Raw genomic sequence first — 16,646 nt, 5'->3', positions numbered from 1 at the left:
CTTGTGGCTTCACCAACCTTCCTCTTCAGCAGATGTTGGCACACTTCTCAAGTGTAAAAAAAAACAAAAGAACTGCGGAGAACTACATATCCCAAGTGTATCTGGTGTCCCAGGCAAACATGAAGGAACAGAAAACTATCAATACAGTAAGTGTTTTCCTGGCTGGAAGTTTGTAAGAATTCCTGAGTTGCTGCACTCAAGTTTAAGGCTTGACAGTAACAGGAACGCAGGGACCCTCCTGGCGAAGCTCCATCACATGTTTCACATTATGTAACCATTCTGCAACAAACAACAGGTTTCTCCTGCTTCCTTACCATCTGAGCTTCAGCGTGCTAAAGTGGACTTTACAATTAGAAAGAACATGATAAGGCCATCTTTACAGACGTGGGGAATCTGATCCTATTCATCCTGATCACTGGAATACTGGAAAAAGGTGTGTTTGGGAGAGACAGCTGCAAAACCTGCTAATGAAGTGGTAAGTATGATGAGATGCTACCAAAAGAGAACCACAGCGGCAACAATTTGGAAGAGCTGGCTGTGGGTCTGAACAAAGTGAAGAAAGCAATATCTGTACAAAGTTGCAAAAATAAATGCATGATGTCCCAAAGTGCTTCATAATCAATCAATTTCATGTTTCCAGTCAGGATGGTGAGTGGCCTGGAGGGGAACTTGCAGCGTGCAGTGTTCCCATGTATCTGCTGCCCTTGTCCTTTGAGATGGAAGTGGTCTTGGGTTTGGAAGGTGCTGTCTAAGGATATTTGGTGAATTTCTTCAGTGCATCTTGCAGATAGTACATATCGTTGTTACTGAGCGTCGGTGGTGGAGGGAATGGATGCTTGTGGATTTGGTGCCAATCAAACGGGCTTGTCCTGGATGGTGTCAAGCTCCTTGAGTGTTATTTGAGCTGCTCCCTTCCAGGCAAGTGGGAAGTATTCCATCACACTCCTGACTTGTGCCTTATAGATGGTGGACAGGCTTTGGGGAGTCAGGAGGTGAGTTACTCACCACAGGATTCCTAGCCTCTGACCTGCTCTTGTAGCCACTGTTTATGTGACAAATCCAGTTGAGTTTCTGGTCAATGGTAACCCCTAGGATGTTGATAATGGGGGATTCAGTGATGGTAACACCATTAACTGTCAACGGGCATTGGTTAGACTGTCTCTTATTGGTGATGGTCATTGTCTGGCATTTGTGTGGTGCACATGTTACTTGCCACTTGTCAGCCCAAGCCTGGATACTGCCCAGATCTTGTTGCATTAGAACATGGACTGCTTCAGTATCTGAGGAGTTGTGAATGGTGCTGAATGTTGTTCAATCATTGTGAACATCCCCACTTCTGACCTTATGATGGAGGGAAGGTCATTGATGAAACAGCTGAAGATGGTTGGGCCTGGGATACTACCCTGAGGAACTCCTGCAGAGATGTCTTGGAGCTGAGATAATTGACCTCCAACAACCACGACCATCTCCCACTGTGTCAGGTAAGTCTCTAACTAGCTGAGTGTTTGCCCCTGATACCCACTGTTTCCAGTTTTGCTCAGGCTCCTTGATGCCACACTCAGTCAAAAGTGGCATTGCTGAGAAGGGCTGTCACTCTTACCTCATCTCTGGAATTGAGAATTTTGTCTATGTTTGAACCAAGGCTGTAATGAGGTCAGGAGCTGAGTGGCCCTGGCAGAACCCAAACTGGGCGTCACTGAGCAGGTTATTCCTGAGCAGGTGCGACTTGATAGCACTGTTAGTGACACCTTCCATCACTTTACTGATGATCGAGAGGAGACTGATGGGGCAGTAATTGGCTGGGTTGGATTTGTCCTGCTTTTTGTGTACAGGACATACTTGGGCAATTTTCAACACTGTTAGAAAGGTGCCAGTGTTGTAAATGTACTGAAGGAGCTTGGTTAGGGGATTGGCAAGTTCTGGAGTACAAATCTTCATTACTATTGCTGAAATATTCTCAGAGCCCAAAGCCTTTGCAATATCCAATGCCTCCACCCGTTTCTTGATATCATGTAGAGTGAATCGAATTGACTGAGGACTGGCATCTGTGATGCAGGGGACATCTGGAGGAGGCAGTGATGAATCATCCATTTGCAAAAGCTTCAGCCTTATCCTTTGCATTGATGTGTTGGGTTCTTCCATCTTTGAGGACGGAGATGTTTCTCCTCCAGTGTCTTGTTTAATTGTCCACCATCGTTCATGACTGGATATAGCAGGACTGCAGAGCTTGGGTCTGATCTGTTGGTTGTGGGATCACTTAGCTCTGTCTATCAATTGCACTTATGCTGTTTGGCGTGCAGGTAGTCCTGTTTGGTGGCTTCACCAGTTTGGCATCTCATTTTCAGATTTGCCTGGTGCTGCTCCTGGCATGCTCTCCTGCACTCTCCATTAAAACAGGGTTGATCCCCTGGCTTGATGATAATGGTTGAGTGGGAGACATGCCAGGCCATGAGGTTACAGATTGAACTGGAATACAATTCTGCTGCTGTTGATGGCCCATAGCGCCTCATGGATGCCCCAGTCTTGAGTTGCTAAATCTGTTTGAAGTCAGTCTCATTTAGTATGGTGATAGTGCCACACAACACAATGGAGGTTATTGTCAATATGAAGGCAAGACCTCGTCTCCACAAGGACTGTACAATGGTCACTCTTACAGATACTGTCATGAACAGATGCAACTGCAGCCGGGAGATTGGTAAGGATGAGGTCAGGTATGTTTTTGCCTCTTGTTGATTCCATCACCGTCTGCTGTAGACCCAGTCTAGCAGCTATGTCCTTTAGCATCCAACCAGCTCATTCAGTAGTGCTACTGCTGAGTCACTCTTGGTGGTGGGATATTGAAATCCATCACCCAGAGTACATTTTGTGCCCTTGCCACTCTCAGTACCCCCTCCAAGTGTTGTCAAACATGGAGGAGTACTGATTCATCAGCCAAGAGAGGACAGTACGTAGTAATCAGCAGGATGTTTCCTTGCTCATGTTTAAACTGAAGCCACAAGACTTCATAGGTTCCAGAGTCAATGTTTGGGATTCCCAGGGCAAATCCTTCCTGACTGCATATCACTGTGGCATTAATGATGGTGGGACAGGACGTATCTAGGGATAGTGATGGTGGTGTCTTGGACATTATTTGTAAGGTATGATTCAGTGTGTATGACTATGACTATTGCTTGGTGAGTCAGTGAGACAGCTTTCCCAATTTTGGCACTAGCCTACAGATGTTCATAAGGAGGACATTGTAATGGTAACAGGCCTGTTTCTGATGTTGTCGCTCCCTTTTCCTCTTTTTTCACATGTCCTTGAATGCCCACCTCTGCTGTCATTTACTTAAAACTTGTCAAATCTATAACCTTTTCCAGTTCTAGTTAGATGGCACCTGACGTACTGTTAGCAGGTGCGGGCATCACATCTTAGGAAGGATAGATTTGCCTTGCAGGGAGTACTACGTAGATTTACAAGATTGATTGATTTATTTATTGCCATGTGCTCTGGAGAACAGTGAAAAGCTTTGTTTACAAGCAGTACACGCAGATCATAGTAAGCAAGGATGTACAGATGAAAAGTTGTTAAAAAAAACCTAGACAGAGAATGACACTTGGGCTTCAGGAATGAAAGTATGAGTACTCATTTCTCAGTTTGGAGATGAGTTGAAAGCGTGTTCCCCTGGGTCAGTGTTGGGACCCTTTTTTTCCCGATTTATATGAACAATTTGGAGATGGGTGTTGAGGGAAAAGTTTCTAAATTTGCGGAAGAGACTATGTTAGGAAAAATAGTGAATTATGAGGATGACTCAGAGACTTCATAGGGAAAACTGAAAGAACTGCGGATGCTGTAAATCAGAAACAAAAATAGAGAATGCTGGAAAAGCTTGAAAGGTCTGGCAGCATCCGTGAAGAGAACTTAGAATTAACGTTTCGGGTCCGGTGACCCTTCCTCAGAACTGACGGTAGCTAAAAAAAATTAGTTTATATGCAGAAGATAGGGTGGGGGGAGGGGATAAGGAGTAAATGATAAGTGGGGATAGAGCCCAAAGAGAGAGAAGAACTGTTGGACAAACAAAGGAGTTGATAATGATCCATGCTCAGCCCCTCTCTTCCCTCACGCAACAGCAATAGGGTTCCCCTTGTCCTTATCTACCATCCCACCAGCATCCACATCCAGAAGATCATCAGCCGCCATTTCCACCTTCACCAGACACATATTCCTCTCCCCCCCTTTACCACCTTCCGCTGGGACTGTTCCCTCTAGGATACCCTGGTCCACTCTTCCTTCACTCCCAAAACACACCCACAGCACCATGATACCTTCTACTGAAACCACCGAAGGTGTAACACCTCCTCATTTACTTCCTCTCCTCCCAGTATCCAAGGGCCCAAACACATCTTCCAGGTGAAGCAGCACTTTACCTGCAGTTATAGAGTCACACAGCACGGAAACAGACCCTTCGGGCCAACCAGTCCATGCCAACCTTCTGAGGTAAACATAAAATATCTCACAGTACACTTTTGGAGAAGAGCAGGAATTTTCCCCATTGCCCTGGGACCAGTATCTATCCCTCAATTACTAAAGAAAAGATTATATCTGGATTACCACATGGCTCCTAGTGGGATCTTGCTGTGTGCAAAGTTGGCTGTTATGTTCTCTACACTACAAGAGTGATTATGATTCAAAAAATTCTTCATTGGTTATGAAGTGCTTTGGAAAGCGTAAGAGTGTGAAAGGACCTAAAGGAATGTAAATCTTTCAGTCGATTGCTCACAGCACCAGGGACTGGGGTTCAAATCCAGCCTTGGGCGACTATCCGTGTGGAGTTTGCATGTTCTCCCGGTCTGCTTGGGTTTCCTCTGGGTGCTTAAGTTTCCTCTCACACTTCAAAGATGTGCAGATTAGATGGATTGGCTGTGCTAAATTGCCCGTAGTGCTGAAGAATGTGCAGGCTAGTTGGGTTAGCCTTGGGAAATGCATGGTTATGGGGATAGGGGAATGGGTCTGGGTGGGATGCTCTTTGGAGGGTCATTGGGGACTTGATGGGCCAAATGGCCTGATTCCACACTTCGGGGTTCAAATCCAGCCTTGGGTAACTGTCTGTGTGGAGTTTGCATGCTCTCCCTGTGTCTGTGTGGGTTTCCTCTGGGTGCTCCAGTTTCCTCCACAGTCCAAAAATGTGCAGGTTAGGTGGATTGACTATGCTAAATTGCCCATAGTGTGTAGGGTGGGAAATTCAGGGATAGGATAGGGGATCCCACCTAGGATAGGGGATGCTCTTTGGAGGGTTGGTGTGAACGGCCTGTTTCCACACTGTAGGGATTTTATGATTCTATGCAGTTCGAGAAGGTGGTCTCTTGGGCTTCAGGTGAACTTGAGCCTTGCTCTGCTTCATCAGTAGCGCTGATGCATTCCAGACTTTAGCTCCAACACCAATGGAACCAGTTTGGCTTCTCCAGCATCTCAGTGTGGAACAGGGTAAAGCCAACACACGCAGAATGTCAGTTATTCACAGTATGAAGAACCACTGTCAAACTCAACATGTCAAGTCCAAAAGTAAAACCAAGACACAGAGCCCAAAAGGAAAGAAAATTGAAGGAACAGTCACACTGGACTCTATTTAATCAGCTAATAGGAATATTTAGTGAGAAAACACCTGCTGAGAGCCCAGTCACTTGATTGCTGTAATATTGGTGCTTGCATCATTATTTCAGCAGGATTTCTTCTCAACTCAATCTAATTTTGAAAGCTCAATGGTCATGTAGGAAAAACAACTGCTCATGACAATGTAATCAACTTCACCCAGTGAAGAATTAAACTTGAATTAATGCTGAAAGACAGCTGGAACCTGTGGAACTATATAATTCCATCCACACCACTTTGAGGTCAGCATGTCCAGTTGAAGCAGCAGTGTTGAGAATTATGAGCATTAAACACCTTGTTGCTTCATTTCTGAGACATCTATTTGAATGTAGACAAAGCCTTCTCCTTATTGGTGACCAGAGGACTAACTGATATGTGTCTGGACCAACATCTAGTCAGGTTTCTTCAGGAGGAGGTGATAGATCCTTGCTTCTCAATCCACCACAGCCCGAAGTGAGTGGGACTGTGACAGAGGCATGGTGAGGGCTGGAAAGCCGGGAGTGGGATTGCGGCAGTGGGAAGGAAAGTTAGACCGTCTTCAGTTATCTTTTCTTTCTTATTTTATTCTAAGTTAACGTGAATGGCGCCATGTATGTACGGCAAAAGGTACACACTTTTCACGGTAGTTTTACATTGAATACACTTGACAATAAATGATTCAATGACGAGAGGGATTGATTGGAGGGAACATGAAATGATACATCTGGAACTGAGGAAGTGAAGAGATTAAAGTGAAATCAGAATGTTTCAACTGAGATAACAGTAGATGCCTATGAATTAAAAGCATTTTATATATGGATGAATATGAAAGGCATGCCTAAGGTCACTTACTACTTTTCAAAAACTTTACGGAATTTTTATGAGGAGCAAAGTAGTAGCCAATTGAAATCAACCAATCTTACTCCCATTCTAACACTGAGGCACTGTTTTCCCCCCCACACCTGACACTCAGGCCTCGCTCCTTGCCTGGCTGACACTTGGGTACAGCCCTGGTCTGTACTCACTGCTCCGAATAACCACTGCTCCTGTCTCCTGAAACCTTTCTGCTTGTTATCATCAGGATCAGTCAGAATAACTCCTCCAGCTCATCGAGTCACAGGCTCTGCTCTGAAGGAACAGCAAGGGCCAAACAGAGAAAGCCTACGATTGGAGCAGCAGATTTTGTCTCTTCCTTGTGTGGGGTGACTTTTCTCTGACTGGTTGGTCAACTTTATGGTGGTATTTTCCTCAGCAATTCTGGGGCAAATTTTCCCACCACCCTTCTGTATGTTGAGAGTTGCTTCATATTTAGTGGTTTCTTCATTGGTACCTTGACTAAACAGAATCGTTTTGACACTGGTGCCAATTGTATACTGTAGCATATCTACTGATTCCTGTCTTGATTGTCTGAGAGTCAAGAGGCTGTGTGCTGGTGGTTAAAGTAGTAAAACTATGTGGTCAAGTGAGCATGGTGCCCAAAATTGGACACGTTAAATTTACCAGAGAGATCCAGCCTCACAGAAAATTGGCCAAACTAAATTAAACAGCAGCCAGCAGGTACAGAGAACAGCAGAAACTATGGTTAAAGAGGTCTAAAAGATTCAGAGGGAATCTGTTACAATTAGCCCAAGGGTTGTGGATTGGAGGAGTATCGATCAGACTTTTCCGCACCTTGACTTCCAGGTGGTGCCTGAGGATGTGTATTTTACATCTCCTGGCTTAGCAACAATGACGGCTGTTGGTGCAACCATGAAGGATACATTGACTAATGGGATTATGAATGGCGTTCAAAGGCCACAGAACATTCTGGAAGGGGTGAGGGGCAATACGAACATACACCTGGAAGCCACACTGTCGGTGAAGACTTGCAGCAAAACTTGAGGCAGAAAACCGTGCTGTAACCCAAGAAGACCCAGGAGAAGATCGGCTCTGAGAGAGACTCACCTGCGTGGAAGGGAGCCAGCCTTATGTCAGAAGGAAGGAGGCTGTAATTTCCTAGCTCCAACATGTGCATCATTGTGGGTAATATCATTTCTCAGAGGGATAGAGCTAGATAGAGAGTAAATATTGTGGGAATTTGGAAAATGCTCACATGATTTTTTTTTAAGAAGGAATATTTTGTTAATAAAATTGAGCTGAACCACAAACCAAAGTCACTGTCCCTTTGATAACAAGGTGTAGAGCTGGATGAACACAGCAGGCCAAGCAGCATCAGAGGAGCAGGAAAGCTGACGTTTCGGGCCTAGACCCTTCTTCAGAAAAATCACTACACTAACAACTTGAGACTCTGTTTGCTGTTACAAATGTTACGCCAGTGAGCTGTGCTGGAGTAACACTTTTCAGCTTTCCCACCTTTCTCGGGGACTGCTGTCACCATGTGTTAATACCATAACTGGGGACATACATCTCTGATAGAAGGGACCTGGAAACCATGCTGTTATACAAGGTGGTGGTGCCAACATTGTAGGCAGCATTCAGGCTCCCAGGGCCATCAGTTCCAAATGGCTGTGTCCTCCTTTCTCTCCTTACCCTTTCTGTCTTCCTTCTTGTTTCTTTTTCTTCACCTTCTTGCTGTTGGTGGCAGTGGAGAAAGTGACATTGTGGAGGAGAGTGGCTAAAGCAGGACTCTTGGTGAGGTGGTGGCGTGACCTGGCAGCAGAGCTGCAGACTCCTGGTTGTGGTATGGCCAGAGAGGAGACTCCAGGCCTCATTGACATGGCAGTGGAAGTGGAGCCAGGAAGTCCTGGTTGCAGTTTACCCAGAGCTGGGGTCTCCTGGTTATTGGCAAGGCAGGGCCAGCGGAGCTGGGGGCTCCTGGTTAATGGCGAGGCAGGGGCAGCGGAGCTGGGGGCTCCTGGTTAGTGGCGAGGCAGTGGCAGTGGAGCTGGGGTCTCCTGGTTATTGGTGAGGCAGGGCCAGCGGAGCTGGGGGCTCCTGGTTATTGGCGAGGCAGTGGCAGCGGAGCTGGGGGCTCCTGGTTATTGGCAAGGTAGTGGCAGTGGAGCTGGGGGCTCCTGGTTATTGGCAAGGTAGTGGCAGTGGAGCTGGGGACTCCTGGTTTCAGAGCAAGTGAGAGTCCAGCATGGGACCTGGCATCAGTGGCCCATGGTCGAGGCCAGCAATGAAGAGATGGCACCTGAAGAGTGGCAACTCCAACATTGGTGGGTCCGGTGCGAGTGGTGGAGAGTTGACAGCACAGGTGTCATTGGTGAGCCACGTCTGGGCCCATGGTAGAGGCAATGGAATGAAAATGGACTCTTCCAGCTTTATTTTTTTATTCTTAAGATATTGAAATGGGGCCAAATTGTGGTGACAGTTGAAGCTTTTCATTGCATTTCACTGTGTTGTTCATTGGAGAGGACAAGTGATAATAAATTATCATTCATATATTCTAATAAACATTTATTGGCATTTTACACTATAGGGTAGACCTGTTGTAGCACATCATTATAATCTTTTTCTCTCAGGTTGCAGCTACATGTCATCTGACATCATTCATTCAGCACAAGCAGAGGCCATTCAGTCCATCGAGTCTGCACCAACCCTCTGAAGAGCATCCCACCCAGAACCAGCACCCCCACCCTATCCCTGTAACCCCACACTTAGCATGGCCAATCTACTTAACATGCACGTCTTTGGACTGTGGGAGGAAACCAGAGTACCCTGAGGAAATCCACATAAACAAGGGGAGAACATGGAAACTCCTCACAGACGGTTGCCTGAGATTGGAACGGAACCTAGGTCTGCTAACCACTGAGCCACCATGCTGCTCCATGTCCTTTCTAACAACTATCAAAGTATTAACGCCTTATTCCACAGTTAAAGGAATGGTTTTAAAAGATGGCATTAATCTGTGAGGAACAAGGAATTCTCCCAGAGTATACATATATACATATATAATATTCCCTTCTCAGCCAACGCCTGCAGATCCATTGTAGATCACACAAAAATAGTTTCTCCTCATTGCCTACCTTTTGCAGGAGAGTTGAATATCTACCTGGAAGATGACCACGCATCCACAGACCTTGGAGTGGATGGGGATGTATTGGAGACGGAAGCAGTAATTTGCAGAGGATCAAGTTTGGGTTTTTTTTTAAAACGGGGAGGAGGGAGGTGATGATGGCAGATTGAAAGGAAAAAAGGCAATGCCTGTAGACAGAGTGTCTTTTGCCTTTTAAGGTAGATTAGGAGTGGGGGTGTCAAGTACTTAGTTGAAATGGAACCAAGGGAACAGGAGGTGCTCCAAAGTGAAGGTAGAACTTGAGAGATGGCAATGCTGTTAAAAAGAAGGGGTTCTCAGCTCGACTAGGAGGTAAACTGGAGGAAATGTGAAACTATGGGAACCTTGGGAGGTAGAGGGCCATGGGCAGATAGGTGGAGGGACAGGTAGTATTGAGGAGGTGGGGAGGCTGCAGAAGGATTTGGACAGGTTGGGAGAGTGAGCAAAGAAGTGGCAGATGGATTATAAGGTGGGAAAGTGTGAGGTCATGCACTTTGGTAGGAAGAATAAAAGCATGGACTATTTTCTTAATGGGGAGAAAATTCAGAAGTCTGAAGTGCAAAGCGACTTGGGAGTTCTAGTCCAGGATTCTCTCAAGGTAAACTTGCAGGTTGACTCAGTAGTCAGGAAGGCAAATGTAATGTTGGCATTTATTTTAAAAGGACTTGAATATAAAAGCAGGGATGTACTACTGAGGCTTTAAAAGGCTCTGGTCAGGCCAGATTTGGAGTATTGTGTGCAGTTTTGGTCCCCATATCTCAGGAAGGATGTACTGACCCTGGAGCGGGTTCAGAGGAGGTTCACGAGAATGGTCCCAGGAATGGAAAGCTTAACATATGAGGAACGTTTGAGGAGACTGGGTCTATACTCGATGGAGTTTAGAAGGATGAAGGGGGATCTAACTGAAACTTACAGAATACTGAGTGGCCTGGACAGGTGGATGTTGGGAAGATGCTTCCATTGGTAGGAGAGTCTAGGACCTGAGGGCACAGCCTTAGAGTAAAGGGAAGACCTTTTAGAACAGAGTTAAGGAGAAATTTCTTCAGCCAGAGCGTGGTGAATCTATGGAATTCACTGCCACAGAAGGCTGTGGAGACCAGGTCATTGATTACATTTAAGACTGAGATAGATAGGTTCTTGATTATCAAGGGGATCAAGGGTTACGGGGAGAAAGCAGGAGAATGGGGTTGAGGAACTTATCAGCCATGATTCAATGGCGGAGCAGACTCGATGGGCTGAATGGTCTAATTTCTGCTCCTATGTCTTATGGTATTATGGCAGGGATAAGAATAAAGGAGCTTCTGAGTCAGTGAGAAAGAAACCTACAAACTCTTGGTATTTGTTGATCAAGGTCAGAGGATAGGAGAGAGGGATTAAAGGATGTGTATGTTTCTGGTGAAAGAAAATAATCCTAAAACATACAAGACTATCCGGTCCTTTGTGTCTGTGCCAACTTTTTGAAACAGCTAACTAATTGCGCATCACACCTTTTCCCCAGGATGACTGTACACTACAGAGGATTTACATAGCGAGGACAAGGCATGCTTTGGAATAAGGTGGTTGCTTCAGAGCTGGCAATGGAGCAGTTCAATAAACTTTCTGAACTTATGTTATAAGGCTGCAGAATTGTATCTGATCATGAAACCTTATAAACTTGACTAATAAAATGAGCGAATTCCACCTGCTTCATGTCGAGTAAATTCACAAATCAGCATTTGCTGCATGCAATGATTGCCAATTAATCTGCCAAAGCAACACAAAATTATAACGATGTTGGACTATAAACAGCAAGAATGTATAGACAACCTAATTGTATTTATAAGGTAGCCAGAGTGTTACAACAAACAGATACATTGTCACATGTAAAACCCATGATAATCTTCTGTTTCCCCATTGAGATAATTGTATATCATGGTAATATAATTGTACATCATGGTAATCATTGTAATGATGAGGTATCAACAGAAATGTGAATGAAGATGACTGGAAAAGAGATAATCATAAAACAATAGTTCCACTCAGTCAGGATGGCTTTTGTGGGATGGGGAAGATGACATTCATTGAGACAATCGAAGATTCTGTTCAGACGTAGGAATGTGGGTTGCCAACTCTCTCGGAGGTAAGGAAAGATTTGTATTTCAATAGCATCATTCACATCAATGTTAAGATGCTTTGAAAGCCACAGAAATACTTTGAAGTTACTGTTAATATATGGAAAATGCAGCAGCACATTTGTACAAAGCAAGATCCCACATACAGCATTGTAGCAATAGCCAGATCATTTGCTTTAGTAATGATTAATGAGGGATAAACATTGGCAAGGCACAGATTCTTTGATTAAATGCCTCAGGATCTTTTGCATTCACCCGAGAATGAAGACAGGCCTTTGTTTAATGTCTCATACAGAGATCATGATGCTGCTTGGCCTGCTGTGTTCATCCAGCCCTGCACCTTGTTGTCTCGGATTCTCCAGCATCTGCAGTTCCTACTATCTCTCATTCTTCCAATAGTACCGACTTTCATCCTCCAGGAGCCTGGCACTCTCTCAGCACTGGTCCTCCAGTCGTGCGGTGGAAAATGGTAGGTAGAAAGACACGTTGCAAAAGGGATGCAAACATTTATGAAGAACTATTGTTAGGTAAATGGGCAAAGAGTTGGTAAATAGAATATAATGTGGGAAAATGTGAAGTGTCTGTTTTGAAAGGAAGAACAAAAGAACAGAGTATTATTTAAATGGAGAAAAGCTGCAACACAAAGGGACTTGGGGGAAGTTGTGAACAAAACAGAAACCTAGCACACAGGTGCAGCAGGTAATCAGGAAGGCTAATTGAATGTTGGCCCGTATTTCAAAGGGATTACAGTATAAGACATGGGGACTCTTACTGCAACCATACAAGGTGCCATTGAGACTACATTTGGAATACTGCATCCAGTTTTGGTTCCATTATTGAAGGAAAAATATTGTTTCATTGGAGGCAGTTCAGAGAAGTTTCAATAGGGTGGTCCTTCATATGGTGGAATTATTTTATGAGGAAAGATTAAACAGGCTGGGGCACCAGTCACTGCAGTTTAGAAGAATGAGAGGGGATTTCATTGAAACATGTAGGAGTGGTAAGTGGTTCAACAGGGTAAATACTGAGAGGATGTTTCCCCTCATGGGAGAGTCTAGGATGAGAGGACATAGTCTCAGAATAAAGGAGCACCAATTTAAGACTGAAATAAGGAGGAATTTCTTCTCTGACTCTTTAGAACTCCTTGTTACAGGGTGCTGTGGGGCCAGAGTCCTTGTGTATATTTAATGCTAAGATAGATTCTTGTTCAGCCGGGGAATCAAGGGTAACAAGGAAAAAGGCAGGAAAATAGATATGAAGGATGTCAGATCAGCCATTATCTTACTCAATGGCAGAGCAGGCTTGAGGGGACAAATGGCCTACTCGTGTTCCAATTTCTTGTGGATTTATGTTGTTGCACTGGTTCAGCATGACCCTCTGACAGTGTAGCACTCCTTCAGTACTGTACTCCAAATGCAAGTGGGTGGGGGAAAGCAGATCTCAATTGACAGGTACGCAGCACCCAAGTTCCTGGGATGGGAGAGGGGAAGATGGACTTATTTCATGTGGGTACTACATTATTAGGAGGCATAAAATTTTCAAAAAACAGAAGAGACCTTAGACATGTTTTTGATATTTATCCACATATAAAGAATCAAAAATTCCATGTCTTTTGCTTTTAAGGAATCCTTAGTTCAACTTCAAATTCCCTCCGAAAGATGGATGTACAGCAATAAACAAGGTAATCGATAGCCACTTTGTCAAGTCACAACTGCACAGAGATAAACTTCACAAAATGCTCTAAAGGTGCTCGTTATTGAATAACATCAAGCAGTTCCAGAAAGATATTGCTGATCCCAAACTAAGGGATCTTCTGAATATTGATGGTGTTTCTATAAAAGATTAACTGGCTGTCCTGGAATAACAAATGGAAACAGTCTATGGTGAGTGAAGAGAGGCTGATTGAAATGCGTATATGATCCATTTTGGCAATGGATCAATAGAGCAACAAAAATGTATTTATTATGAATTAATGAAAACATTTGATTTATAGATTCCAAGTTAAAATATTTAACCACATGCATATATACACAATCTTTGGTATTTGTGCTCTCCTATCTTTCAAAAACTGAAATTGCTGAAAGATTTAACACTGATACAGAAGATAATGTTCCTACTTGACTGCATCACCTGATTGCAGAGTTAGTGAGAATAAATAAAGAGCCTCGGAAAATCAAAAAGCAGCCTTCGAGAATGTCTCACAATGAGCCCTTGAAAGAAAAATATTTTAATCCTGGTTTGTAATTCAGTTTTCTAAAATTGACCATTGTGCATTGCTATGGAAATAAGATTTCCATTACTGTTTATTTATTGTCCCTTACTGATCTCCTGCTGTGACACTAATTCATTTTGTTGAAGCACCGTTGATAGTTGTGTTCCAATACAATATTCAACACATTTAGACAGAAGTAGAATATAAACAAAATATTCAACTGGAACAGGTATAACAGATAAACCTCACTGCAATAGAAGATGTGTGGTTTGTATATATTCATATCATTTATTTAGAGTTTGGATTTTGAACTAGTGGCACATTAGTTTTGGTCTTTACATGAATGGGTTGAATAATTAACTTGTCAGTTAATTCTGGAGCAACTCTGGACCATGAACTCTACCTTCCATTTTGATATCTTGCTTCTACCCTGAGCATCTGTAGTGTGTTTTCATGTTTTCACTGTATTCAGACTGACCGTCATTCTGCTGCTCGCACCTATTCTGGATCTATACTTTGTGTTTTCTTGACAATTATCACTCCCATTGCTTTTTGTTCAATGATGCCTTTGATAATGCCCTCTAACTTGATGCTCCCTGCTGTTCCACCTGCTCCTCTCCCCTCTTTCAGCAGCATAAAACCACATGGCTTCTCTTTAATTCAGAAGAAGAACGCATAAAATTTGAAACACTAACCCTGCTTTTCTCTCCACAGATTTGCCAGACCTACTGAGTTTTTCAGCATTTTCCATTTTAATTTCAGACCTCCAGCATCCACAGTATTTTACATTTACAACTAACTCTAAATGTATGGATTAGGGCCATTTTGCTCAGACTGTTTTAAAATGAATTTTAAGCATTGGTTCACAGTAATTGCATTAGGTGTTTCAATAGTCACAGAATACAAGGTTTGGCTCAGTAAACTTACCACTGTGTTCAGTTCTTTCATTAGGTCCAAGAGTTTGGAAAACGCCAAGTCCACTGGGTGGTAGTGAGTTACGAAGAGATTGAGTGAGGAGCTGATCCAATTGATCCTTGGAGTTAATCTGGAATGCCTAGAAAACCAAACATACATACAGCTCAGCAATGTGAAAATAATTCAGGGTAAGGATTTTACACAGCCATTTCCCAGGTAAATTGTGGAAGATGCATAGGTATATTTGCCTAATTTCCTGACATTCCACTCTAGCCTCAAATTCACTACATTATGGAAATTATTTATGGAAACACTGGTGGGAATGATGGCATTTAAGAACATGAGGTGAGGACCTTATACAGGTTCATAAAATCATGAGAGTCATGGATAGGGTGAATAACCAAGGTCATTTTCCCAAGATAGGGGAGTCCAAACTAGAGGGCATAGGTTTAAGGGGAGAGGGGAAAGATTTAAAAGGGACCTGAGGAGCAACTTTTTCACGCAGTGGGTGGTGTGTGTATGGAATAAGCTGCCAGAGGAAGTGGTGGAGATGGATACAGTTGCAACATTTAAAAGGCACCAGGATGGGCATGTGAATAGGAAGGGTTTAGAGGGGTATTGGACAAATGCTGGAAAATGGGACTAGATCAGATTAGGATATCTGGTCAATGTGGGTGAGTTGGACCGAAGGATCTGTTTCCATGCTGACTCTATGAGCAGATCATTCAGTCCCTTGATGTGTTGCACCATTCATTTAAATCTTAGCTGATCTGCATTTTAGCTTCATGCGTACCCCGAACACTCTTTCATTCCTAATTAGCTAATTGTTCAGGCGGGGCCACAACCAGCAACATCAATCAGACTCAAGCTTTGAAAAATCCAACTGACACCTGACCTCATTACCATTTTGAGGAGATACCTCCAGATTTCTACTCCTCTTTGAGTGAGGGAGTGCTTCCTGACATTACCCCTGAATCGCCTGGATTTAATTTTAGGATTTAGTTTCCTTGTTCTCGACTCTCCTGTGAGAGAAAATAGCTTTGCTCTGTTATTCCTATTAAATTTTTTAATCATTTTAAAACCATCAATTAGATTGGAACCTGCTTTAACTTGAGAGGATACAATCTCAGCTTATGCAATGGGTAAGATTCTCTGAATGGCATCAATAACAAGGAATATAATATATCAGCCAAACTGTCTTAAAGATAGCAGATTTACATCTATTCACTTGCACGGGCAGCAAACAAAGAGCTGGTGCCTCATGATGTCTCAGTTGTCATGCTTTTGAGAGAGGACCTAATTGGCCTAGCTCAGTGGATATCACACTCACCTCGGAGTTGGAAGTTGTAGGTTCAAATCTCAAATCCCAAATCCTAAGACTTGGCTCCAAAGTCAAGGCTGACCTTCTGATGCAATCTTGAGGGACCACTGCTCTGTCAGAGATGCTATCCTTAGGATGAGATATTAAACCAGGATTCAGGATGCTCTCTTGGATGGATGCAAAACCCAATGAATATTTATATCTTTGCTACTTGTGGGATCTCACAATGGATTAATTTGATTGCTTTGTTTCCTTTTTTTTGCAATGATAATACAATAAAAAAACTCCATTGGCTACAAAATTCTTTGTGAGATCTAGAGTTTGTGACAGGTGCTTTAGAAATAAATGCCATTTCTTTGATTCTGTAACTTTCTTAACTCATGCCCAGTCAAGAAACATTTCCCTTCTCAGGAAGATCAAGCCAAATATAACATTATGTGTAATGTTTTAATGCAGAAAGTGCAGTGTGGCAATGACAAT

The 16,646-nt window shown here is 43.4% G+C and overlaps 1 protein-coding gene across 1 annotated transcript in view; it reads right to left on the bottom strand.

Annotated features, from left to right (window-relative positions):
• LOC109920099 (B-cell scaffold protein with ankyrin repeats-like) overlaps positions 1–16,646 on the bottom strand; it is a 183,075-nt gene that overhangs the window by 106,353 nt on the left and 60,076 nt on the right. Inside the window, exons 6-7 of the mRNA XM_048613278.1 lie at positions 16,176–16,295; positions 14,858–14,984 (exon numbers count right to left, since the gene is read on the bottom strand). Coding sequence (XP_048469235.1) covers positions 14,858–14,984; positions 16,176–16,295 — 247 coding nt within the window. The remainder of the gene's footprint in view (positions 1–14,857; positions 14,985–16,175; positions 16,296–16,646) is intronic.

This window comes from Rhincodon typus, chromosome 1 (assembly GCF_021869965.1).
Source record: "Rhincodon typus isolate 14 chromosome 1, sRhiTyp1.1, whole genome shotgun sequence".
In the NCBI taxonomy this organism is placed as follows: Eukaryota; Metazoa; Chordata; class Chondrichthyes; order Orectolobiformes; family Rhincodontidae; genus Rhincodon; species Rhincodon typus.
This window is presented reverse-complemented; position numbering and strand designations above follow the sequence as displayed.